At 32.2% G+C, this 27299-nt stretch overlaps 1 protein-coding gene across 1 annotated transcript in view; it reads right to left on the bottom strand.

Moving 5' to 3' along the window:
* LOC118183222 (vacuolar protein sorting-associated protein 4-like) overlaps window positions 1-26010 on the bottom strand; it is a 55253-nt gene extending 29243 nt beyond the window's left edge. Inside the window, exons 1-4 of the mRNA XM_035352692.2 lie at window positions 25784-26010; window positions 21314-21425; window positions 10179-10323; window positions 1385-1464 (exon numbers count right to left, since the gene is read on the bottom strand). Of these exons, the coding sequence (XP_035208583.1) occupies window positions 1385-1464; window positions 10179-10323; window positions 21314-21425; window positions 25784-25798 (352 nt within the window). The 5' untranslated portion in view covers window positions 25799-26010. The remainder of the gene's footprint in view (window positions 1-1384; window positions 1465-10178; window positions 10324-21313; window positions 21426-25783) is intronic.
* Window positions 26011-27299: the final 1289 nt, after the last annotated feature.

Here is a 27299-nt window from a genome sequence, read left to right as displayed (position 1 = left end):
TTGTACACAGCTAGATGATTTTAGTGCAAATATAAGCAAAATTGTTGTATTTTTCTGTGTATAACATGAAAAATCTAAAGAGATGAGCTATGCCAGAAAAATAAGAATACACGGGCAGGTCCATTTAACACTGAGTAAATGGGTATCTTGGAAATTTGGAGATATACTGCTAAGCTGGCAACGGTTTAGACGACTAATTTCTGTCACCTAATTCGGCGTAAAATCACCATTAGTGGCCAAACTTAGTGACATTTTGGTCCAGTCCTGTATCACCTTAACAGGTATTGTAATTGATCACTATACAGCTGTAATCGTAATTCGACCCTCATATTGCCTTCTAGTAATTATGAGAGGCAGAAAGTGCAAGAAATATCTCGGCAGCCGACTGAAAATTATATAAGGCCAGAGACAGCATCTGCTCTCAGTTGTTGTTGTTAGCTGTTAGCTTCACATAAGTCCTGAGCATATCTCCGATTTAGCTTCATCTTTTTAGCTGCACCTTGCATTGTGTTTAACGTTTTTAGTAGTTTGAAATATCACTGCTAACTGTACTGCCATACTGTAAAGATTTATATGAGTATTTTTGTAAAAAATTCTAGAACTCTAAGGTGTTCCTTTTGATAAAATAAATTTCAACAACCTATCACTGGACCTGTGTACATTCTATCTATTATGAACTTGTAGGCACATAGCACTTTTTGTGTCAGGAGTGGGGTTGAATGCCTGTGACAAGAGCAGTGAAGGAGAAGACAGCTGGTGACTGCCTTTGCAGCATCCAAAAAAAAGATAGAAGAGGTCGTTAAAGAAAAGATGAAAGAACATATGAAGGTAAGTCAAGAAAAGATTGAAGGAGGTCAAGAGAAAATGAAATAAGAAATTACTACCATAATAGAAAGCAATGTATTACAAAGCCATACGCATGCAATAAAAATGCAAGAATTTATTTTATTTTTTATTGAATATATTTTTGAAGATTATGTAACCATTAAAATATATCCATGTAAAAATGCAGTTTAATTAAAAGGCAAGCTATTCTCCTGAGCTGATTTTTGTATGGAATAGGACGTTTTAAAGTGCACTTTGTATATTCTCTTGTACATCAGTATAATTTTTCCTGATTTATCAATTGCATTTATATTACTTATTTTTTATTTTGCTTCTAATTTAAGGAAACAATGCAATGAAATAATTCATAACTGTTACAAGCCTCTAAATAAAATGCATGTTCTCACGTATGCCACAAAGAAGCTGTGAGAAGAATCTAGTTGGTCAAAGAAGACATAAAGTCACAAAAGTTGAAAACTGTGTATAATTCATATAAAAAAAATTTTAATTCTGAAGCATTTTAATTCACTTTGTACCTAACTAATTAAAATTTACATACCCTCTAGTTGATTCAAAAGCTTTTTCTTATCTGGATCTTCATCACTATCACTATTATTGTTGTCATCATTTTCTTTTTTGCTATAAGAAAAACACGATGTATTAAAAAAATTTCCCTACATATATTTACATAATAAATAACCCAAAAAATCATTTGTTTTAATTATCACTAAAATCAATACTCGGGTAACCTTTTTAATCAATCCAACAGATTTTATCTGCATGTACTGTCTTTTTTCATACGACAGTTAATGATATAAATGCAAGCTAACATTAAAAAGCAATTTTGTAAATACATATGATACTGCTTAATAATGTTAATAAAGCATTAACTTTTCATTTGGCAGATGGTAAATAAACATGTAAACTAAAAATATGGAAATAAATAAACACTTTTATGAAATAAAGACACTAGGCTTTTAAAAAAATCTAATAACAATTGGCATGCATAATCGACAAAATTGGAAATAAATCAATTAAAATTTTTATCCTTAAAATACATTAACTGGAGATAATGCAAATAAAAATGTATGAAAAATTAATACAGAAAAGAAAGTAAAGTGAATAATAGTATTAATTCTGCTTTATTTCCAGTTAAATGGAACATATTCTAACAACAAATCTTAAAATGATACTGATTCATCACTTAGTTGTGATAATATACACCAGAAGTTCTCAAAATGCTCATGCACTCCTTTCACCCCTGCTAGAAGATTTTCTACCTTCTTTTCCAAACTTGAAAAACACATAAAAATTAATTTAAATTTATATTATTTTTTAATTTGTTTTATAAATTAAACAATAAAAGGTACAGGAAATGTTGATAAATCTCAAAATCTGAATAAAAGTATTATTTTATAAACTAAAACTAAACAAATAAAAGGCTGACTGCATCCCCCCTGAAGCTAGGAAATTCTCTTCTAAATGAGGTTCCCTTCCAGTGGTTGAGAGCCTCTGGTATACACCATTTACACAAAACACATAACAAACCAATAAAAATGGCCTTCATTAAAATTTTTATACTTTCTGATATTTTCAATCCTTCCCAGTGGCATAGCAATGCCTCGGACGCCGCTCTCAGAGGGGCGCCAAATGGTCTTCAAACAATATTTTCCGGAAAATTTCAGTTTTTATTTTTATTGATTTCTGGAAAATATATTTAAAATTAATAATTATTGTAATCTAATTAATTATTTATTTTCTGGATTTGTCTGATAAAATGTGTAATAAAATGTTTGCAGTACATCAACCAAATATCTCCATATACAAAATGTTCTTTCTGACCACTTTATTTCTCTAAAAATATATATATATATATATATATATATATATATATATTAATGTAACGCACGTATAGCTTCTGCTTTTTGTTTTAATACCATAACACGACCATGTTCAGAATGTCTCAAACATATCCAGTTTCCAAAAACCAATTCCATAGTCTGAAAATGACATTTTGGTAAACTAATGCTTCTGCTAGAATGGATTGTGTTTGACTCTCCTGTAAATGACTGATGGCCTTCCTGGCTACCGATTCAACTAAGTCATCTTGTTGAGACATCGTATACTCACTGCTCCAAAGCAATCAAAGTGTGTCAATTGTTTTTAATCTTCTTCTACAAAAGGAATACTGCAGGTTGGTCCTTACTCCTTATCTAAAACGCCGTTTTCATCGACACAGACGAAATTTGCATATTCCCAACTTCGTAAAAGTTATAATTTTCCTTTATAATCTGTTTAAATCTCTTCTATTTCCTTTTGTTAAAAAGGTTGTCGATTATATGGTTATTTCATACCGAACTCACAATATCCCCTAATTGTTTTGAGCAGTGAATGTGACAGCAAAATGTTACTCCGCAGTAGAAAAGAAATTGAATCTGTAACTCTATTACAGATCTATGGAGAAAATGTTTTTCCAAACCTAAGAGACGCATTTCAAATATTCCTTACTATTTCCTTATCAAATTCTATCTATGAAAATATGTTCAGAAAATTAAAATAAATTTTGACATGTTTATAATCAACAATGGGAAAAGACCCCCTAAGTCATCTAGCATTTTTAAATATGGAAAGAGAAAAATTTGAAATGATCGACTATGACGAAGTAATTGATAAATTTGCTTTATCCAATGGCAAAAAAAAAAAAAAAAAAAAAAAATGTATACATAGTGTTGGTGTCAGGATTTTTCTCTTACATCCACTATGCATATCTTTTTGATTTTGCATTATTATTTAACAGGACAGATATTCACAACCATCATCATTATAATAATTTATTCAACTATTCTTTTTAAAAAGTGCATGGGTAATTAATACCTTATGCCGCCGTGTTTACATTTATTATCTCTCATTTTTTTTAATTACAAATGCTTTGAATATCTTTTAATAAGATGCCATCTGGCAGTAGACTTTGGAAATTGCTAACATTAGGGCATCCTGATTAAACAATTGCCCTCAATTGTCGCTTTTTTTCTTTTAACAAACATTGACGACAATACCACAAGAATCCACATTTTGTGCACAGTATAATCATAATTTAAAGTTCTAGAGGAGTAAAAAGTTCTATAACAAAAGTTCTAAAAAAAGTTCTTAATGAAATTTTTCCAGTAAAGTTCTTTGTAGGTTTGGGACAAGGGGAAAAAAAATAAAAGTCTGCATTACCTGTAGCTTCACGAGTTAATATACGAGTTAACTGGTTCCTCTTCATTCAACTCATCTAGGTTATTAGCATGCCAAGACTTCAGCTGACTCACATGTGGGTTCACAGTCTAACATGTTCTTTTTTTTTTTTTTTTTTCCCCTTCTTATAGTAGTACTTCTTCATCTTATTTGCCATCCGCTCTTTCACTTCTTTCAGCATTAATGAGGTAAAAATTTTCAGTACTCTTTCTTTACTCTCACTAATCTCAGCTTGAGTAATATGACTTCTCCTTGGCATTTGATGTTCTATTTCTCGGTGCGTAGTTTCCGAATAAGATGACATTTGCAGGGTCTTACCTTCACTTATCGTTTGGGCTGAATACACAAATTCTTCTGGCTGCCTAATTCTTCTTTCACTTGCAAATTCCTCAGATTTCCTTTCTGGTAATTTTCTTTCATCCATAGAGTTTAAACCTGCTTTATCAGAAGACCTTTTTTCGTATTTGAATCATTTTTGCACATCCCATACAAACGGTAGCCTCTCCTTGTTACAAAATTTCTCTCAAGAATATAAGACACATCACTTTCAACTTGGTCATTTCGGTTTGGAAATCGCTTTCGCTTTATAGTTGGAATTTTTCTATACAAGGGTTTTTGTTGGTTTGCTTCTAACATGAAAATGATCATCGTATTTCGCATTCCAATCCTACGTCTTATCACCATTGCAGAGGTGCTTGTTTTTGTTACATTTGCTTTGAAAATAATTTTGATTAGCATAATCAACTTCGTAGTTTGTCACATTTCCCATTTTTGAATTTCTAATTGTGCTTGTTTTTCTAATCTTTCATCCTCTTCTTTCTTAAGTCTTTCCTCGATAAATCTTTCAAAGTCTTGTTTTACAAATAGTTCGTCATAAATTTTACAATTAGTGATGATGTTTTTAATTGTAATTACAATGGCGTCTGGTGGAACCATTTCACCAATTTCCATCACAAATTCAATTAGATCGCATTTGCGTCCCTTTCCAAGAAAAGACACCTTTTTATATATGTTTAATCCTTTAATACTTATTATTGATACATTCAATAGCTTTCAAAAATATGTTTAATAATTTCATTAATACGTTTGATAACTTTATAACAGAGTAAAAAACAAAACGTTTACCTTTTTTTTTTTTTTTCATTGACCTTCAATAGCATTCAGTCACAATAGATCGACATCGACATCGGCAATCCCACTTCTGAAATTGTTGGTATCAGGATTTTTCTCTTACATCCACTACGTGTATCTTTTTGATTTTGCGTTATTATTTAACAGGACAGAAATTCACAACCAAAATCATTATAATACTTTATTCTACTATTTTTTTTTAAAGTGCATGAGTAATTAACAGGGGTGTTTGTGGGACCCCAAAAAATCCCCTGAAACTTTTACGGACTTACTACCGACATTTTGGAGTTTCGAGAAGGGGGGGGGGAAGAAATGAAAAATTACAATTATGAGGTATTGAATGACCTAATTATAAAAGTTCAATGAATTACTTTTTTTGCAAAATTAATAACCATAAATTTTCAAACATATAAACTACTGCATTTTATGTAAGTATTTTAAATTATCTGAATTAATTCTTTAAAAAAAAATTATCTAATTTCTGCTGCTTTTTTTTATTTTCTGATGTTTGTGGGCTTGTCTTTCTTTTGTGGTGAACTTCATAATTGCAGGAAGGTTGACTTTTATTTTCCTCATTTACAGTTGAAGAAATTTCCTCGTGAACTGCACATGCAGAGGTAGAAGCAGTTTGCTTTTCTGCTAATGTAGAAGGTTTTTCAGAGACTTTTATAGGTGATTCATCTGAAATACATGTTTTTAAGTCCTCTTGATATGTTTTCCAACTTCTGTTCATATTCAGTAAGAGATCTTTGTGAACTGGATCAGTCATTGGATTTTTTTAGCCATATTTTTCACATGAGGTTTCTTTAGAAGCCATTAAATCATATTTAATAGGCTGCACTGCATCTAGGGAATCAATCTTAAGAGAGGTTCTATAGTCAGTGACAAGTGTATCCGTTAAGTTGAATGCACTTTCCACTAATGGGCCATGGAAGCAGCTAAGGCAGGATTTGACCAATTTAGCCAATGTAGGATACTTATAATCTTTTGTGAAATTATTTTTTAAATTAAAAACTTTAGACCAATATTTATCAATTGTACACTTGACTTGATTTCCACTTTCATCAGATGTGTAGAGCATTTCTTTGGTGATATCAATATCACTCTGGTATAACCTTATTTCAGCTTCTACTTTTGACTTTTCATTATCACTAAAAATATGGGACATAAAAGATGATAATTTTTCAAAAGCTAATATTGTACTGGTTTTACCTCTTAGCTCTGGATCTAAGGCTGTAAAACTAATTAGATATGAATTTTTAAGGGGTAATTTCTGTTTCATATGCTGTGCTGTATTAGTATAAGCTTTCATCAGAGAAATTTGGAATTCTTTTGCTATTGGATGATTTTTTGATAATTTCTTCAGGATATGGAAGCTTCTGCACCAGTAAATATTACTTTGCTAGGTAGATGGAATTCTGGATTTGTGACATCAACCTTTAATAAATCATTATAAGATGTGCACTCTATATTTTCTGGCTTCATAAAAAAAGGGAAAAATTTTGCCATCAATTTATAAATACTGGAATGTATTAAATGAAGCATTGGATTTTTTGTTTCAAATAATTTAATATATGTGTTGAACTCTGGTAATACTGCTGAATATAATGCCATATGCAATAAAGTTTTGTTTTGCATAACAAATAATCCATTTAGTATTCTTTTTTTCCGAGCTAAAGCATCCTTTGTGAGTTGTTGGGAATGCAAGCAAGAATACACCCCTTCAAAAATTTTTATCTGAGCTGCAGAAATATTTCTTTTATTGTATACAGTTTCAACATAAGAAAAATAATCCTCTTTATCAGTTTTATCCAAGTAGTGAAAATAAAATGCAATAAGAGCATCCCACAGATCTTTGATTCTTTCTAAAACACATAAAATGTACACCCACCTATGGTCTGGTCTCTTCAAGGGCTTAAGTTTTTTAATGGCAAGGGATTCACAGATTTTGAAAAAATTTTCTCTTTTACTGCAGCTTTTCATATCAAAATAGATGTCATTAAACAAATCTTCTAAGTATCTATCAAAACATGAAGCAAATTTTTTTGCACAGTTATTAGCTGTGTGACATGTGTCACCATCAATATCTAATAAGTGGGGTGCTTTGATTGTAGTCTAGTTTCAACACCCTTTTTTTTCCACGCATGGTGTTACATGAGTCCATTAATACACTAATTAAGTTTGCCCATGGAATATTATTATCTTCAATAGTATTAACAACTGCTTTAAAAACAGCTTCTGAATTGCAAGATTCCATCTTTAGAGATGCAAAATGATGAACTACAACTTCATTTTGATTGTTGTCATAAAACTGCACCAATATTGCCAGTATACTTTCTTGAGCATTGGTAGTACTTTCATCCAAATTTAGAGAAAATGGAGTCTCCTTTAAAGTTTTAATGATATTTTCCTTAATAGTTTTTGCGAGCCCATATTTCATCTTATAACATGCAGTAGTCCTGGACATTTCCAACGAGTTTAGTGCCGTCTGATCGTGGCTCAACTGTTTGCAGAGTTCAATTAAATTGGGAGCTACATTGAAAGAAAGAGAATTCTTGGCGATAAACGCAGTTATTAATACCTCTTGGCATGCTTTTCTTGTCACTACATCCAATGGCCGAGCATCAGTCTCCAGTAAGTCATCAGTATTTTTTTAATTAGCATAATTACTTAAAGTCATTGAATGTCTAATGCCCTTTGAATATTTTATGTGCGTCACAGTTTTAGAATGATTTGTGAAAGCCTTGAATCCTTACCCACCATACTTCAGCAGTGAGTTACAAAAAACACAATTTGCTTGTCCAGCAACATTTATTTTTTTGCACCATGTGCCGATGGTATCCCTATTACCATCTCTCCGTTCAATCCAATTCCACCTAAATGCATTCCGGACACCTTCTTCTAATTGTATAATATCACTATTTATATCGAGAAATTTCATAGTGAAATTCTCTTGCGTACATAAATAAAAAAATATTTCAATAAACGAAACGAAAAATTTACACGTGCATCAATAAATGAAACGAAAATTTTACACAGCAGAGAAAAAAAAGTTGAGAAGCGATCAATGACAAATAGCTAATACGGCGAAAAATCCCCCTTCTCTACTTATTGGCACCACGCCAGGAGAGATAAGACCTTTGAACCCAGAGTCATGTGATCGCACATCTGGTCGAACAAAGTCTCTCTTTTTTTTTTCTGCAGCGCCTACTTTCCGAAAAGAATGTCCGAGAACCGGGGGAATGAGTCATAACTCGCAATAAGGAAAGAACAAAAAAGAAGTTTTTTCCCCCTTTTCACGCATTATCACTGCCTTTGGAGAAAGAAAGGAAAAGTTTTCACCACACACACTGACCTTGGGTTTTCTGCTTTCAAAGCAAACAAATTACCCAGATCAAAATAAATAATTCATTATTATTCCTACTTCCTTTTGAACGATGATCCCCGGAATTTCCGGGTATCGAAGTTCAAAATCCCCGGAATTCCGGGGTTTCCCCGGACCACAAACACCCCTAAATTAATATTCTTACAACCTTCCTTACAACCGTTAGGTTCATTTATTTTTGGTGTCAGGAGATGACATCTACTGAATTTTGTGAACTCCAGCTGAAGACGAACCACAATACAACTGTAGACTGGAACATGCGTGAGGTGTGTGCCACAACCTTATTTACTTGGCCTAACTTGAAAATCGGTAGACAATGAAGGTAAAATTAGTGAAGTAGACAAAAGCCTTTTCAGTAGAAGAAAAAATAACATTGGACATGTTCTTCCACCACTATGTGTTTTTGGTGGATTATGCAGAGAATCGAATGAATGTTTCTTCATTGCTGTTCCAGAACGATCAGCAAAAACTTTATTGAACGTCTTAAAAGAAAATATTGCAGAAGAAAGCATTATTTATACTGACTGCTGGAAATCATACAAGTCGGATGAACTGCAAAATGTTGGTTTTGAACATTTTACTGTCAATCACAACTACAATTTTGTGGACCCCGAAAGTGAGCGTCATAGACAAACAATAGAGCGGCTGTGTTAAATGGTGTAATAAAAGTCGCACTACTCGACAGCATTTCGATTATTATTTTCCAAGTTTGTGTTCAGACGGTTACACAAAAAACAGAGGATACAGTGCAGAATCACACACTGCTTGGTGCGATTTTAAAAATTGCACATACTCGGTATCCATGTACACATCGACCTATTTTCACTTGAAAAAAATCCCAGAATTGCACTAAAACGGCACTGCGCACTTCCTTGACTTTATCTATGTACATATCAACCTATTTTCACTTAACAAGCAAAAGAAAATTGACAAAATTCTTCTTACCCTTGTAAAAAGCACCAAACAAATAATGGGACGATTCTGCACTTTACCTAAAACTGAAATATTCTCTGATATGTTGGAACACAAAAAAACTTATTTCTCCCGTTTAATTTCATTTATGCTTAGCCTTTTGCTTACAAATTATAATAACAAAAAAATGCATCTACTTGAAATTAACCTTTCATCTAAACTAAAACAATAATCTTAGATAGTTATTTACTATTATGTTTCCTTCCTTGCATTAGAGTTACCATAATTATTTTTGACAGCATTGGTATCAGGAGTTTGGCGATTTTTTACGGCCCTTTTAACGGAATAGTACCAAATATCCCTTTACATAAAAAATAGCTTTTCTATTCAAAATATATTAGTTAAATACACAATATTTAACATCTTAGGGTAACAAAATTGAGACATTTTGTCAGTTATAAAAAAATCAATTGAATGGGCTTGGTTTTGGTTAGAGAAGAATAATATTATTATCAATAGCACCACTTTTTTTTTTAATGTTCCCCAAAATACCGGTCACTAATAGTGCTAATAACTTGCAGGAGGTGGTCATCAATGAGAAGATTTATTATTAATTCAATAAATACTACCAAAAGCAAAATTAACCTTAAGTTTTAAATATGCAAAAAAATTTTTATATTTGACTTACGTTTTTGTACCCCCCTCAGAATCTTTAACAGGTTTCTTTGATTTCTGTTTTTCTTTGAGATATTTTTTGAGCTTTTCTGCTCTTTCTAAGTACTGGGCACATTTCGCTCGAATGCTTTCTTTTGCCTTATCACTCTGTGCTTCATCTATTAAAAGAATTAGCATTTATAATGTTATGCAGTACACATATAATTTCATACACAGACAATAAAATAGTTGCTTTTTTAATAATAAAAAAATTAATTTGAAGAGAAACCCAGCAATGTAAAATTCAAAACTGGGGGGGGGAATCACTAGTTAGCACAGACTTTATATAAAATTCTGTCGATTTTGAAGGCAATTAGACACAGGTCCTTCTTCTTCAGGACTAGAGGAATTTCTTTTTGGGGAGGGGGGGGGCAAAGACGAGAGGAGTGAGAATCATTTTATAAAAATGGCAATGGGTAAAGCAAAACAAAAACAAAATGTAACATCATCTGTTAAGGAAAACAGCAATGGCAAAATTTGAATATTAGAATCCTGAAAGCATTAGGAAGAAATGGATAGAAATTAAAATCATTAACCAAAGATGATAAATTTTTGTGAACATGAAAAGCTTCAAGAAAATCTAATTCATGAACTGAGGAAGCTTTATGAATAATTTTTGAAGAATTAAAGTCTAATGAGATTAGACTAAAATCAATTGGAACTAAATATCTAACCACAGTTAATTATCAAAGACTTAAGCATTTTTATTTTTCTAACGTCAGATTAGCATTTCTTGACATGAAATTTCACTGCTCTTTTATTTTGTCTAACATCTATCTAACCATAATAACAATATATGTTATAACTTTCTCAAGAATGAAAATTAGAGATGGGATATTTAAGAATCAAACAATAAATTTTACTGACAAGTGAGAAAATGATTTTAATATCGAACTTCTGGAAAATTTGAGCAATTTTGTTACAGCCAGAAAGAAGAAGTAAGATGATGACATGGTTATTATAAATTACTTCTCATAGCGGAATGTCTTTTCTGATGTCAAGACAAAAATTTTTCAATGACTGGGAAAAAATTTTCTACCAGTTGCAATGATTTCAAATACAGTCAAAAGTCGTTAATTCGGACACCCATAATCCGGAATGATCTATAATCTGGACCTCAAAGCTAAAAACTTTCTGCGCGTGCGCCGCGTTGACACATGCGCATAGGCGTTTACGCGTGCACGTAAGACCTTTTACCACTGCGCATATGCGTTTGCGCAAGCGCAGAATACGTTTTCGTGTGCGCGTTTTATGTATAACGGACGGTATGATCTAAAATTATCTAATTATTTATTTCAGTTAATGTTGATGATTGCGTTGTTTCTTAATCTTCGAATTGGATCTGGTTTATTATTTTTTGCAGACTGTAAGAGTAATTTTATAAAAGTAAACTTGAACTTTCGATTATGTCAAATAGAATTTCCGTTTCTGGAGCTCCCAAAGGATCGTACAAAACGAAAGTATGTTTCGATGTCCATCAAACAAAAAGTGGAATTGCTGCAAAAAATGGATAAAGACATGAAGAATGTGACAGAGAGGTTAGTGAAAACGAAAAAATTTCGATTGACAAGTTAGTCGGTATTCTCGGCACAACAATTAACGGGACTTGAACAGCGGAACTTTGTAACTGAACAAGAAATCGTGTCTGTTTATAGAATTAAAGAAAAAGTATTATCACATAAAACAAAGCAACTTAAAACAACTTACATTGAAAGAAATGTTTAATAAAGTAAACAAATAAATATTAAGCTTTTTCTTTTTGTAAATTTTGATACCCTTTAGATTATAATTGTTCTTTATTTCATAAATTAAGGTTTCATATTTTTAATTTTAGAATTTCTGCATGCCATCTTACGAGATTTAAACTGATAATCTATAATCCGGAAAAATCGATAATCCGGAATCGCCGAAGTCCCGACGAGTCCGGATTAACGACTTTTGACTGTAATTAAATTCTCAGAACAAGCTTTGAAATCAAAATAAAAAAAAGAGACCCTTCTTTTTTTAGCATAATGTGATATGACTGAGCATTGGTTATGAATAAAGAGAAAAAAAAAAGAGTAAGCAATTCTGCTGAAAACAAATTCATTGCAGATAATTAAGACTATCAATGAAAGGAAGGAAATTAGATTGTTTCAAAAGTAAACAAGATAGTTGGAACAATCAAATTCATAACAGATGAAATATTGGTTAAGTCAACCATAATACAGTCAAAAGTCATTAATCCGGACTCATTGGGACTTCGGCGATTCCGGATTATGGATTTTTCCGGATTATAGATCATCAGTTTAAATCTCGTAAGATGGCATGCAGAAATTCTAAAATTAAAAATATGAAACCGTAATTTATGAAATAAAGAACAATTATGATCTAAAGCAGTCTTTCCCAAAGTGGGTGATAACGCCCCCTTGTGGGTGTTTGAGACCTGGAGGGGGGCGTTAAGGGGCCCAGAAAAAAAATGGGGGCGATGGTAGATTTGTAATTTGATTTACTTTATATTTTAAATTTCACTAGAATTAAAACCTACCTGCTACACAATAACGAATACTTAGATTATATTTCTACCCTGTATGATGGTATAAAAACTTAAAATACTTAACATAGATTTTGTAGAATAGCCCGCACGCCGTATGCGCGTACGTTGTAAAATGACGAAAAGCATACGGCTGTGTAAATGCATGAATCGCCAAATGTGGCAAACATTCCGGGGGAAAAGACTAACTGCGGAAGCCGGTGCACTTATGATGTTGTGCTCCGTAGACATTTTCATTTGGAAAAACCTTCCGCGCTTTTACGCATGCGTCAGGTCTGCTTCGAGTTCATCAAAATAGGGTTGAGACAAAAGAGAAATGTTTACTTAACATGTGTGCTTCCGTGCTTCTGAAAAACCGGTCTGAGGAAAAAGTCCATCTCAGAGTATCGCCCCTTTTCAGAATAGAATTGTCGACAGGTGGCGGTTTTGCAATAGGAAAACGGACTGTACGTGGTAGCAATCGGCTGGTTCATTGATACTTGTCCTAACTTGCTCAGTACGATCGAGCGTCGAAAGAGATAAACGAGTTTGTGCGTGTTTGTCTTATTCCTGTCGGATTTAGCTGTATTTAAATCCTATATAAAAGCTTGTAATTTTTCTTATATTTTCATTAGTGGTTTCGCGCACTATCTTTAAACGAGTATTTAAGTTCAACACTTTATTTACATATTTTTGAAAAAAAAAAAAAAAAAAAAAAAAATATTGCAAGCAAAAAAGAAGAAATGGCAATACAGTGCAGAATATATTAAATATGGTTTAATAGAAAATTCGACAAACCCATCTTTGCCTTTGTGCCTTCTTTGTTCAAATTTTCAAACGAAGCGATGAAGCCTTCAAGAGTTCAAGATCATTTAAATAAAATGCATCCAGATAAGAAGGACAAAAATGTAGCCTATTTTCAAGATCTGGAAAAGAAGCATAATGCTCAGCCAAGTGTATCGAAACTTTTTTCGATGGCTGCTAAGCAAGACGATGACGGACTTCGAGCTTCATACAATATCTCTCTGTTAATTGCTCAAACAGGTAAACCACACACCATCGGAGAAACGTTAATTTTGCCGGTGATAAAAGAAGTTATAACTACTGTGCTCCACAAACCGGCGGCAGATATAATTCGAAAAATTCCTTTGAGCAATAATTCTGTGCAAAGATGAATTGATGAAATGGCTGAAAACATTGAAGAGTCATTGTGAAATCACCTGAAGACTAGTCAATTTTCAATTCAGTTGGATGAGTCCACTTTACCAACTAATGAAGCATTGTTGTTGTCTTACATGAGGTTCATTAAAGATGAAAAAATATGTCAAGAACTTTTATTTGCTAGAAATTTAGAGATAGACACAAAAGGAGAAACTATATTTAAAACACTGAAAAAGTTTTGTGATGAAAAAGGAATTCCCTTGAAGAATATTACATCAGCTGCTACAGATGGTGCTCCAGGGTCTCAAAAAGGCTTCATGTCGTACTTAAAAAACAAAATTCCTGATGTGATTGCTGTACATTGCGTTATACATCGACAGCATTTAGTTGCTAGAAATTTAAGTGAACGACTGTTTCAATCATTGCAACATGTCATCAGAGCAGTCAATAAAATCCGAAACAACTCTTTAAATGACAGATTATTTAATCAGCTTTGTGTTGCTAATGATGAAGCAACAAATTGATCTTTCACACAGAAGTGCGTTGGCTATCAAAAGAAAATTGTCTGACTCGTTTTTACAATCTGTTTGACTCTGTCATAGAGTTCTTGGAAAACAAATACACAGCATTGTGCGAAAACCTGATCACATCAAAGAATGATATCGCATACCTGACAGACCTTTATACATTGTTTAATAATATGAATCTCCAACTTCAAGGCGATTACTTGAACTTAATAAAAACAAAAAATATCGTCGCTGCTTTCGTAGCCAAGCTGCTCTTACACAAGAAGAATATCGGCAGACGTAAGTTCCATAATTTTCCCAATTTATCTGTATCCTGCAACGACGACGACTTGCTCGTCTACTGCCAACATTTGGAAAATCTTCAGTGATTTCATTGAAAGATTCCAGGACATTTTGAAATTGGAAATACCAGACTGGGTGTTAGATCCTTTTTCAAAAGTCAACATAGTAATATCACCCCAGCTGGAAGAAGAACTTATAGAACTGACAACGAACGAGGAAATAAAAAGGAAATTTAAAAATGGCTACCAACAATTTTAGCTACAAAAGTCAATTCCGCAGTTGTACCCTGGACAGTGGTCGATCCTTCAACAATTTTTGATATCATTCCCATCGTCATATTTGTGTGAACGTGGATTTAGTGCTGTGACAACGCTGCTTACTAAAAAGAGAAATCATTTGCAAGTTACCAAACGCGGCGACTTACGACTGTTTTTAAGTAAAATCAAACCTGATATCAACAAACTTGTTAAAAATCATCAAATCCATCCATCCCATTAGATTAGTTTAAAAACTAACATTGATTACCTATCTATGTTGTTTCTTTTAATTTGATTAAAATATATTATTAACATTATAAAGTTGCGTTTTAATTGCTCTCACTGGTAAAAATTTCTAGTTTAGAATGTAAGTTTAACTCCTTCACATCCAATCCGCCCAACACGGCCCTACATTGAAACAACTAGAACCGTCCGAAAACGGCCGAGATTGTAATCTTCTTTTCTTCCCTCCCCCTAAGGTATGCACTAGCAGGTGCACTTTTCCCAAATGCATTGTATCAGTTTACTGCAGACAGCTTGTCCTAAGAGGTTTTTTTTATCTTTTGTTTGATCGTGACATTTCGTTGTTGATTCTTTTGTGGTACAGTGTGCTTTTAAGCTTTAAACAGCAATAAAAGAGCAGTTTAAAAATTTAAGGATTATATTTATTTTTAAACAATTTATTCCTTCCTATAAAAATAACAAAAATAAACAAAATCTCCATCGTGATCATAACAAAGCCGGAAAGGCTTGTTGATCTGACCTTCAGAATAGTTTCATAAAGAACGGGGTCAAAGGCTAATGGAATCTTTGTTAGAAAGTACAATGAATGTCATTGGAAATCTTCACACCTATTTTCTGCGTTAATGGATGGGGAGGGGAGGAAATTGCTGTGAAATTGGAAAAGTGTTTCGGGCGGTTTTGGTATTTTGAGGATACAGCTTAGCGAAGGGTCTGGATTTCAAAGAGTTAAGCACCAGAACCGACTTATATAGCACACTATAACTAAATTAATTAAAGTAATGAAATTGTGGTCTTTAAGTTTTAAGAGTGTATAAAAAATGGGAGGCGATGAAAAATAATTGATTTTCAAAGGGGGCGGTAGAAGAAATAAGTTTGAGAAACACTGATCTAAAGGGTATCAAAATTTATAAAAAAAAAAAAGCTTAATATTTATTTGTTTACTTTATTAAACATTTCAATGTAAGTTGTTTAAGTTGCTTTGTTTTATGTGATAATACTTTCTCTTTAATTCTATAAACAGACAAAATTTCTTGTTCAGTTACAAAGTTCCGTTGCTCAAGTCTCGTAATTGCTGTGCCGAGAATACCAACTTGTCAATCGAAATTTTTTCGTTTTCATTAACCTCTCTGTCACCTTCTTCATGTCTTTATCCATTTTTTGCAGTAATTCCACTTTTTGTTTGATGGACATCAAAACATACTTTCTTTTGTAGATCCTTTGGGAGCTCCAGCATCGGAAATTCTATTTGACATAATCGAAAGTTCAAGTTTACTTTTATAAAATTGCTCTTACAGTCTACAAAAAATAATAAGCCGCATCCAATTCGAAGATTAAGGAACAACGCAATCATCAACATTAACTGAAATAGATAATTAGATAATTTTAGCTTATACCGTCCGTTATACATTAAACGTGCACGTGAAAACGTATTCTGCGCTTGCGCACACGCATATGTGCAGTCGTACAGGTCTTACGCGCACGCATAAACGCCTATGCGCATGTGTCAAAGCGGCGCATGCGCAGAAAGTTTTTAGCTTTGAGGTCCGGATTATAGGTGTCCGAATTAACGACTTTTGACTGTACCACCAAAATGGAGAAAAATATCATCAAAATAGCTAATACAGAACTGAAAAGACAGTTTTCCAAAAAGCTTCGCCTATACAAAAGTCAGCCATGTAGTGGACTAGTGCAATTCATATACCTAATCCTTCAATTTAACAGCAGTCATTACTTTTCAAAAGCAGGTTTGATTCAAAGAAACTTTAGGCAGAGAAATTAACTCTTCACTTCCAATATGTGAAAAATGGAATTTCAAAGTCTGGTTTCAAGACTAAATGCTTACTCACTTGGAACAATAGTAAAGAGTGATTTCATGTCAAAAGAAACCATAAACACTGGGAAGAAAGTTTAATAACAACTTCAAAAGAATTTTTTATAGTATAAATACTGTTAGCGATTAATGAGGGAAATTGACAAAATAACATGATACTGTACCTACTAAAGGAATTTCAAATTTGGCAAGCATATAAAACCTAGCACAATTAGCAATAAGGTGGAATGAGTGACCTTTTAAATTCTCAGGACTAAATGAGAAGACCTAATAACTGTTTTAACTTTTGAGAGGTCAGAAGCCATATAATCTTCAGGGATCAACTAGCCCTAAATATTAATTTAGAAGTCAAACAACAAAATCAGTGTTATATTTGCAAATTTTCACAGGACTAGCTTCAATCGTTTTACTGAACCATCATCCTTAGCTGCCAAAGTGCAAATGAACTAGTTTGGTTTGGTTTATTAGATTATGGCAAAGCCCTCGAGGGTTTTCTGCCTTAAGGAAGGGATGCCTTCGTGGAGGACTTTTTAAGGGAAACTGGCTTGTATACACGTTACACATGGGGAAAACCACGAAAACACACAAGCAGCCAGCCCGTTCGCGGGATTCGAACCTCAGACCGAACTACCAGTGTTCAGCGACGTTACCATTCGGCCACTGGTGGGCTCGCAAATGAACTAGATAAGAAGAAAAAGTTTTTCTGTTCTAGTTAACAAACCCTAATTCCAATCCATCTTTGCCTTCAGCCTTTAAGGAAATTTTATATTAGTTCTCGTTTCATCAATAGACGGCTATAGTAGCTTAACTCCTGGCCAGCTTTTTCTGGCCAGCTTCTGGTTCATTTGCTTTTTGACAGCTGAGGATGATAGTTTGGTAAAGCCATCGAAACTAGTCCTGAGAAAATTTGCAAATATAATGCTGATTTTTGTTGTTTGATTTCTAAATAATACTTGTTCGGCATGTTATTTTATCTTAATTAGCCCTTAATAGTTTGGTGGCTCTTTCAATGTATGTGTGCTTGTCAAAAATCTTTTCATTCTTATCACATTTGGAAATAATGTTGTTCAGATTAGATAGAAGTTCACATAGGCCTTCTTTTTTGGTTAATATTTGAAACAAATCATGCTTACCTAAAATTAACGCTGTGTATTTAAGTGGCTAGACTATATCTTTAAAGCATAAATATTCAGAAATTTATTCTTTGCTTCTGAAATATATTCTGATAGAAAAAACTCATAAATTCGGTAAAATACTGGATTCTGATTCAGAAAAATGTTAAAAAGCATAATTATTGACAAACAGGCACTATTTCCATTTGAGGGGGGGGGGAATTATGGTAAAATTATATTTACAGGTGCCCCTTGGCAAAAACTGGCGGTACATGGATACCGAGTTTGTGCAATTCTTTGACTTGTTATTTTGGCTTTGTGCAGTGGCGATTTATCTCCAAAAATCGATGCTACACAAAGACAAAATAACAAGAATTGCACAAACTTGGTATCCATGACCTATTTTTACTTAAAAAACATCACAGAATTACATACTCCCTTGACTTTATCCATGTACACATCTACTCTTTTTCACTTAAAAAAAAAATATCAGAGAATTGTACAAACTTGGCATTGTGCACTCCCTTGACTTTGTCCATGTACACATCGATATATTTTCACTTAAAAAGTCAAAGGAGCACCCAATTCTACAGTAGAGGCAAACAAAATCTGGTAAAAATATATTTACGGGTACCCCTTGGCGAAAATTGGCGATAAACGGAACAACAACTTTGCGATAAAACAAGGGGTACCCTTCAGTCTACTCTAACCAAAATTACTTTTAAATTACTGACAATGTTTTTTTTTTTTTTTTTTTTTAACTTCTTCTAATTTCAAAGGAGACAAATAAATATTTAATATATTACTCTATAAAATATTCTACGCTGCAAGTTGGAAACCCATCATTTAAATATGCAAGATTAGATAATAATAGAAAAAGCAAGTAAAAATTATAGCATTATCTATCAAGTATTATAAAAATCAAGGGAATACAAAACTTACAAAATAAGGTTTTTTAAAGCAATGAGAAACATTTAATTATAATTACTATCAGCATCTTAATTTGATAGATTTCGATGTATGTGGATTATAATTCCAATCTACTTTTTCACAAAACCTTTTGAAAGCCTATTACATTTTCTTCATTTCTTTTTTCTTACATATTCAAATTTAATATTTCTCACTTTTTTAATTATTTATTTATTTGACATTGACTATATTAATACAAATTCTTAGCTACCTCTAGAGGCTATTTTGGTTAGAGTAGAGAGAAGGGTACCCCTTGTAACATCGCGAAGTTGTTGTTCCATTTATGGTAGCCCGAGTAGTTGAATGGTATGGAAACCCTATTATGACGTAATCAGTTGCATGATTCCAGTAAATTCGTAAGGGCTTGTAGTGTGTGTGTTGGTTAGGAAGTATATGGCTTGTTTTGTGGTTTAGACGGTAAAATGGCTAAATGTGGTACGATTAATTTGAAGTTTCTGTACCATTTGAAAAGAAAGGGGAAAAGAGCATTACTTCACTGATGTGTAAATGAAGGTTTACTGAGTAGTCATTATTAGGTGTCCTGTTTGTAAGAAGGAGATGCGTACGGTCAAACATCGTTACAGAGGATATTTTTTACTCTTATTTTGTGAATTAATGTGACGATGCCAGTATACAGATACTAGTTCAGACAATTATAGGAAGTTTTTGGATGCTATAAGAATTTTGTTTGACTGAAGTTGTGTTAATTCGTTAATAAGGAAAGTGGATATTTCCTTTGTATAGTGCAAAGATGAATTTCTTTTATGTTATGTTAGTTCATTGTTTGATTTAAAATGTAGTTTATTGAGATTATATATTTTTTTGTTGGCTGCTCCTTCGACTTTTTAAGTGAATATAGTTTTATGTGTACATGGACAAAGTCAAGGAAGTTCGTAATGCCTAGTTTGTTCAATTCTCTGATGTTTTTAACATGGATAAAGGGAGTGCACAATGCCACTTTTGTGCAATTCTGAGATTTTTTTTAAAGTGAAAATAGATTGATGTGTACATGGATACCGAATTTATGCAATTCTTTGTTTTGTTATTTTGGCTTTGTGTAGCGGCAATTTTTGGCACAAAAATTGACTCTACACAAGCCAAAATAACAAATCAAAGAATTGCACTAATTCGGTATCTATGTGCAACCAAAAATCATCAAGAGATACCCGTAAATATACTTTTACTGCTACTTTTGCTTTTTAGAAAACATGAATTATGTAGCCATTTTCTCTGAAATTATTAAAATTCTATACAATCAACAAGATTTGATTTTTGGCTTATCTTTTATTAGATATTAGCATGCTTATTTTCTGCATACATACTGTAAGAATTTTGTAATATTTTTTTAAAAAAAATAATGCATATTTTAATATTTTTAGTCCAAAGGGGCAATTTGCCCAGAAGGACTGTTAACTTTGTTTTAGCATTTTGCATTGGTTCACTATAACTGTCATTTCACTTTTCAAACTGTTGCCACCAAATATTACAGCCCTGTATTATATTTAAGGAAATTAAGTGATGAAGAATCTGCATAAATGCATATATGTTTCTCACATTGTGATAAAACAATGGTACCTAGAGCCATCAAATTTTGAATAACATACATTTTCACCCAAATATAGGCATCAGGAAGCCTAAATTTGGAATTTGTTTTACTATGTATTTCATATTTTATAAAACTTTAATGAATTTTTGATTAACAAACTTAATGATTTCAAAGTGAGGAATGGCATCACTGTACGGAGGGGGAAAAAAAAAATTATTTCCAGCCCGTAAGACTATGTATCGAAAATTCTAAATATATGCTCGTTTTAAAATTTTTTTGCAATACTGCTGTTGAACTGAATTTTATGTTTTAAGTGAAAAGAACATGATATTTAATAAATAAAGGTAACACAGAAAAACATTAAAAAATGTCCCTTTAGGCATAATATAAAATCTGAAGATTTCAGATTTAAAAAAAAAATTTTAATTTTATATTTATTTTATTTCTTAAACTTGAAATAATTTCCAATGTGATGATAAAGAAATTAAGGTCTGCATTTTATAGTTAGTGATATCTTAGATAGGAATAAATAAGACAAATTTAAAACCATTAAAAAAATGTTACTGCCATGCAAGAGTAAAATTCTTATTTTCATTAAATTAGATCATTATACTTTAAATACAAAGCAAAATCTCAGTTTCATATAACTGAATTTGCTTATATACTTACATTTGATAGCATGAAGAAAATATTCTACACCGTGTTCATATAGCCTTAAAGCTTCATCATAATTTTTTTTTTTATCTTCTTCAGTAGCTCTGGTCACTAAATCAATTGCTTTCTAAAAGGCATATAAAATAAGTATGATAATAATAGTCAACTAAAAAAAATCTAAAATTTTACAGAAACAAAATGTTTATAAAATTTTAATTACTATTAATGACATGAATTTCAACGATCTGAATTAACTGTAAAACCTCATTAATAAAAATCATTATCTGTAAAACAAAGAATTTAAATACAGTAAAAGCCCAACTATCTGGTATTCAACCAACTGGAATATTTTACAATTTAGAATATTTTTCTTCTCTCACTTTTTTTTTAATAAGCAACAAGAACTAGGCTTGTAAAGCCACATAAAGTGCATATAGGACTATAATACAGAACAAAAATATATTTCCATCAAGTAGCATGATTTGGGGTACTTACGTATTAATGCAACCACACTAGTAGAAGTGGCCAAATTTTATTGAATGTGCCAAACTCTAGTATCTGTTCTCATAACAACCCTTTGGTAAAGCAACGGTGCGAATTTTCTTACACGTTCTTTTTTTGTTGTATCGCAAATTCACATTCTTTTTTGTTGCATTTGAAATTCCAAATGGTTAAAATATATTTTAGACTGTGCCTTGGGAAAAACTGGCGACTGGCCAGCAAGGCCCAATTTCAAGATGGCTGCTATACAAAACCAAAATAACAAATCAAAGAATTACACAAACTCAATGTCCATGTACACATCGATTCATTTTCACTTCAAAAAAAAAAAAAATCCGAGAATTGCCCAAATTCGTCACTGCGTATGCCCTTGGTTTTGTCCGTGTACATATTGATCATTTTCACTTAAAAATTGAAGGAGCATCCAATTCTACACTAGAGCCAAACAAAAAATATATAATCTCAATAAACTGCATTTTAAACCAAAAAATAAAATAACATAAAAAAGGAAATACATCATATCGTATCTATGCACTACACAAATGAAATACCCACTTACCTTAATTAGAAATTTCTCTGTCTACAGTCTTTGGCACAGAAAATTCCTTAACAGCATCCAAAAACTTTCTAAAATTACCTGAACTAGAATCTGTATATTGGCCTCGCCGTATAAAATCACAAAAATAAGAATAAAAAATATCCTCTGTAGTGACGGACTGTCGGTGACATTTCTTGCATGAACCTTTCTTGTGATTAAACCATCTGAACAATCTTTACGATTGACCATACGCATTTCCTTTATACAAATGACTACTAAGTAAACCTTCATTTTCAGTCAATTATCCATTTTACGATGTGATGCACAAAATAAGCTACGTACTTCCTACCTGACATCCAATGCAGAAATATGCCCTTAAAAATATTTTCCTATCAGTCAAATTCACCACAATCACGTCATAATAGGGTTTTCATAATTTTCAACTACTCAGGTTACCATAAATGAAACAACAATTTGGCAATAAATGAAACAAACTTGGGAAATCCAAGGAGCACCCTGAAATATAAAATAACCTTCCAACTGTTTTTATAAACAAATTGTGATATTTTTTGTCTTAAACATAGTTTTAAAATATGAGCTTGTGGAATTTACCAACAGTGGAAGAAATTGCGGTAAAATTTCTGCAAGAATACAGAACATCTTCTAAAGGGAACAACGAAGAAATACGTTTCCTTGATAGCTGCTCCTGCCAAGGGCTTCACAAAACCGAGTCTCCGGATTCTTTGATATTTTTTTAAGTGGAAACAGATCACTGTATACTTAACAAGAAGAATAGCATAAAAAAATGCATCAAGATTTGAATGTGTTTTATTTTTCTTAATGCATCATGCAATCCTTATTTAATAATCCAGATTTGTATTTTAAATTGCTAAAGTATGTTTCCTTTTCATATGTTGATAATGTTTACTGATGTACGATAAATATTGATAGTTTGGAAATCTTTCTGGAAAAAGGTACAAAAACCACCAACTTGCACCTGATAAGTAACTTTTATCTTTCCATCTGTAAAAAATCACCAAGCTGCACCAAGGTTGTTGCATTAATATGTAACCTTCAACCTAGGGAACCCTTCAATTTACTCTAATCAAAATTCCTTAACAGTATCCAAAAACTTCCTAAAATTATCTGAACTAGAATGTGCACACTGGCATCATCACATAAATTCACAAAAATGAGAGTAGTGTCGGTATTGTCCAATGTTCAAACATATGCATTTCCGGCTAATCTTTGGAATATGGTAACAGGTAGTTTGGCGACATTTTGGTAAGGTGATAAAGGTTACTAGCTAGGACTTTAGCAGTGTACATGGATAAAGTCAAGAGTGTGTGCAATGCCATTTTTGTGCAATTCTGGGATGTTCTATTTTGTGAAAATAGGTCAATACATACATGGTTACCGTGTATGTGCAATTCTTAAAAACGCGACAAGCAGTTTGCGATTCTGCATTTTCTCCCAATTTCACACCTAATCTTTGTCATGATTAAGCACGTCTGTTCCATAAAAGTTCTAGCATAAGTGTAATTTGGCTAGCAAATTGTTGGAAAAAAATGTTGAGTTAAAAAAAAAAAGCCTTTACTTTGTGAAAACAAAATGGCATCCAAACAAAAACTAGCAGGTTACTGTAGTAGATGGTCACCAAATTTTCACCAAAAATTGCCAAGTTACCATAATCCAAAGATTAACCGCATTTCCTTCTACAAACAGGACACTTATAATGGCTACTAATTAAACCGGTTAATCTTTGGATTATGGTAACTTCGTGAATTTTTGGCGAAAATCTGGCAACCAACTAGTAACCTCTATCGCCTTACCAAAATGTCACCAAACTACCTGTTACCATATTCCAAAGATTAGCCGTTAAAACACATCGCTGTGCACATGGACTCATGTCAAATAATTTTGGTTAGAAACTTTAAGATTTTGCTATCTAAATTTTTTGTTTTTGTTTTGGATTTTTAGCTTAAATTGTGTGTTCAAAACGTGGTTTTTGCATTCGTGAAAATCGTGTTTTTGGAGACATTTTTGGCTTAAAGTTCAAAATGTAGACAAAAAATTTAGATAGCAATATGGCAGCGTGAAGTTTCTCACTAATAATGTTTGGCAAAAAATTTGGCGACTTGAGGGCACATATCAGAGTAGTTCCAAAGCCATATATGCAATGGCAGCGCAACATGACATATTACAATGACAATATCCACTTGAAAAGCAGATGCTTCAACTGACAGAACTCTGGCTTATTTACAGTTGCCAGAAAAAAATATCTCTTGAATGAAGAAAAGAAAGTTGGGTAAAATCCTAGTATATGGTATGGACTTGGCATGATTTTGAAAACTGTCACCAACACCAAAATGACGCATTTACTGCTCAACCTAATGTCGCCAAATCCCATGTGTTCTGTATACTAGGATTAGCTGAAAGCTGGATACGGCCAACAAAACAGCAACAGACTGGAACAATTACATACAGTAAGTCTACATTATAGCATTCTAAAGAGTTTCTAATAAAATCGAAAGGGCTAATAAAATAATAAAAATCAATAAAAGCCTTTTTAAAAAGTGGGTCTTATACTTGCTATTTATTAAATAAGGAAGTGTCATTTCCTTCAGAATTCTGGTGAAATGATTGCAACTTTGGTGGAATCTCCACCAATTTTCATACTTGACGGGATAATACCTACATATCTTTTTTAAATCTTAAATAACAATAATGAATAATGATAAATGTAAAATATATATATATTAATTATAGTTGCATCTGAGAAAATGACGAATCATGGAAAAAGAATATTTATCTGAACAAAGTATGAACGTAAAATTTTTTTTGTGAACAGCAACCCTGTTTCTTAGACATCAGCTATCTACATCTACTGTAAAATATACAAAAGGAACTGGAAAGAGCATACTGAAGATGGTTATCTCAAATATTAGCTTATATTTTGCTTTTCGAATGCTAAATATTAAAAAAAAAAAAAAAAAAAAAAAAAAAAAAAAAAAAAAAAAAAAAAGAAGAAAAAAGGAAGCAAAATTATAACATATTATTTAAAAGCACAGTATCAAACATGAATAAGAAAGAGAAACTCTATAATTAGTACAGTATCTTTAAATTACATGAACGTAACATATATACATGACAGGCATCGTGGTTGTCCGTTATTATATGACTAATGTATTTAAATATCTGTATATTTACGTGAAATTGTCCCTTCCTGCATGGTTGTAGTTCCGATGAATTAAATTTAATCGTTATTTAGCATTACAAAAAAGATCCAAAATAATTCAAACAGAACTAACATGGATTGAATTTTTCAAAATTTAACATATTATAGACAGATCAATACTTTCAAATATATTCTTTCTGTTCTTAATGTACTCGAAATGCAATTGAAATGGTAACAAATTTTACATATAACAATATAAGCTCCCTACCTGAAGTGTTGACATATTGGAACAAATCAAATCTTTCAAATTGACAAGAGTTACAGCATTTAATAATTAATCAAAGTATGTAAACATTTTTGTATGAACAAATTTCTGTAACTTGAACGTTGCTGATAAATATGTCAATTATGATATGATTTAGATGCAACACATTGTACAGGATCTGCCGTGAAAAATAGTTATTATTACACTCGCTTGTTCACCACATGCGATTGCACGAAAAAATTCATATGACTCTTTAAACTAAAACCTTCGACAAAAGATACAAAAAATGTAGTATATGTAGTTTTTTTTAAGTTAAAAAACGTAGTAAATATATTTTTTATGTAATATGTGTACAAATACTGCAAGAAGAAGTAATTTTTTTTATTATAAGTAAGCATTATTTTTTAAAAATGAGCTACATGAAAAGTTATAATTTATTTAAAAAATGTTTTTATTTTAAGAATTTTCTTCAGGGAGTGAAAATACACAAAGTTTTCTGCATTAAAAGAAATGTATGCTAATAAGCAGCAACGAAACATCTCAATGCAGTCATGCAACAGTTATAAATATACGCCGGCGGAAAGTCAGATTTATTAAATTTTTCGTGCAACTGTGACTGGTAAGTATCGGAGGTATGTTAGTATGACAATCCTTGATAGGGCAAAGAATTCTTTGGGTAGTCTATAAGTTAAATTTAAGTATAGCAGTTGAGTCCGGATGTATTATGTATTTTAAATATTCCTCCGCTACTTTATTTTAACGAAATATGCGCCGGGATATTAACAATGACCATTTCGATTAATTTGTTTTAATATGGCCACCCTAATCTTGTGAAGTTAAATCCTCCTTAATCGTCACTATACTATAGAGTATCTGTTAATAAGTATTGGGAATAGTATTTGGACTGCTCAATTTAAGAAAATGCTCTACTCTTTCATGTAAATTTTAGGTCACATAACCATGTTAAATTTTTTAGGAAGCACGTGCCCTGCGTTGTAGAGAGCCTCGGTAGAAAATTGTGTGTCCTATATTGTAAACTGTGCTATCATATTATTCATAATCTCGCCGCTTTTTTAAGGAGTTGAAACTACCTATTTCTTTTGTAGGAATGCGCAGACAAAGAATGGTTTTTAATTTTAGTAGTGGGCCACTTCTTTTAGTTTTTTTTAAGTTAATAAGAAATTTGGCGATTGCCATGAGAAGCATTTTGATAGAGATTAGAATCCAAATCCTTACTATAGCAATGATGCGATTTTGTCTCGTTCGTATGATGTGAAAATGATTACGATAACGTCTGAGCTATATCCTGTATTTAGGAGTTATGCTTAAACAAAAACTTGTTAACGTAAATAAGAATATAATGATGATTATTGAGCCAATCCCATGATCTAAATGATTTCATTCTCAATCTGAATATATTTCAGCAATGGCTTAATTATAGTCTCAAAATGTTATGTATCATGTAATGGTTTATTTGATCTGCATTGAAACGAGTTTATTTAGCTGCCGTAGAAGTTTC

Source organism: Stegodyphus dumicola, chromosome 1, assembly GCF_044657685.1.
Source record: "Stegodyphus dumicola isolate Sdum_Otavi_A_Nest chromosome 1, ASM4465768v1".
Taxonomy (NCBI): Eukaryota; Metazoa; Arthropoda; class Arachnida; order Araneae; family Eresidae; genus Stegodyphus; species Stegodyphus dumicola.
Note: the sequence above shows the minus strand (reverse complement) of the source record. Positions and strands in the feature narration are given on the sequence as shown.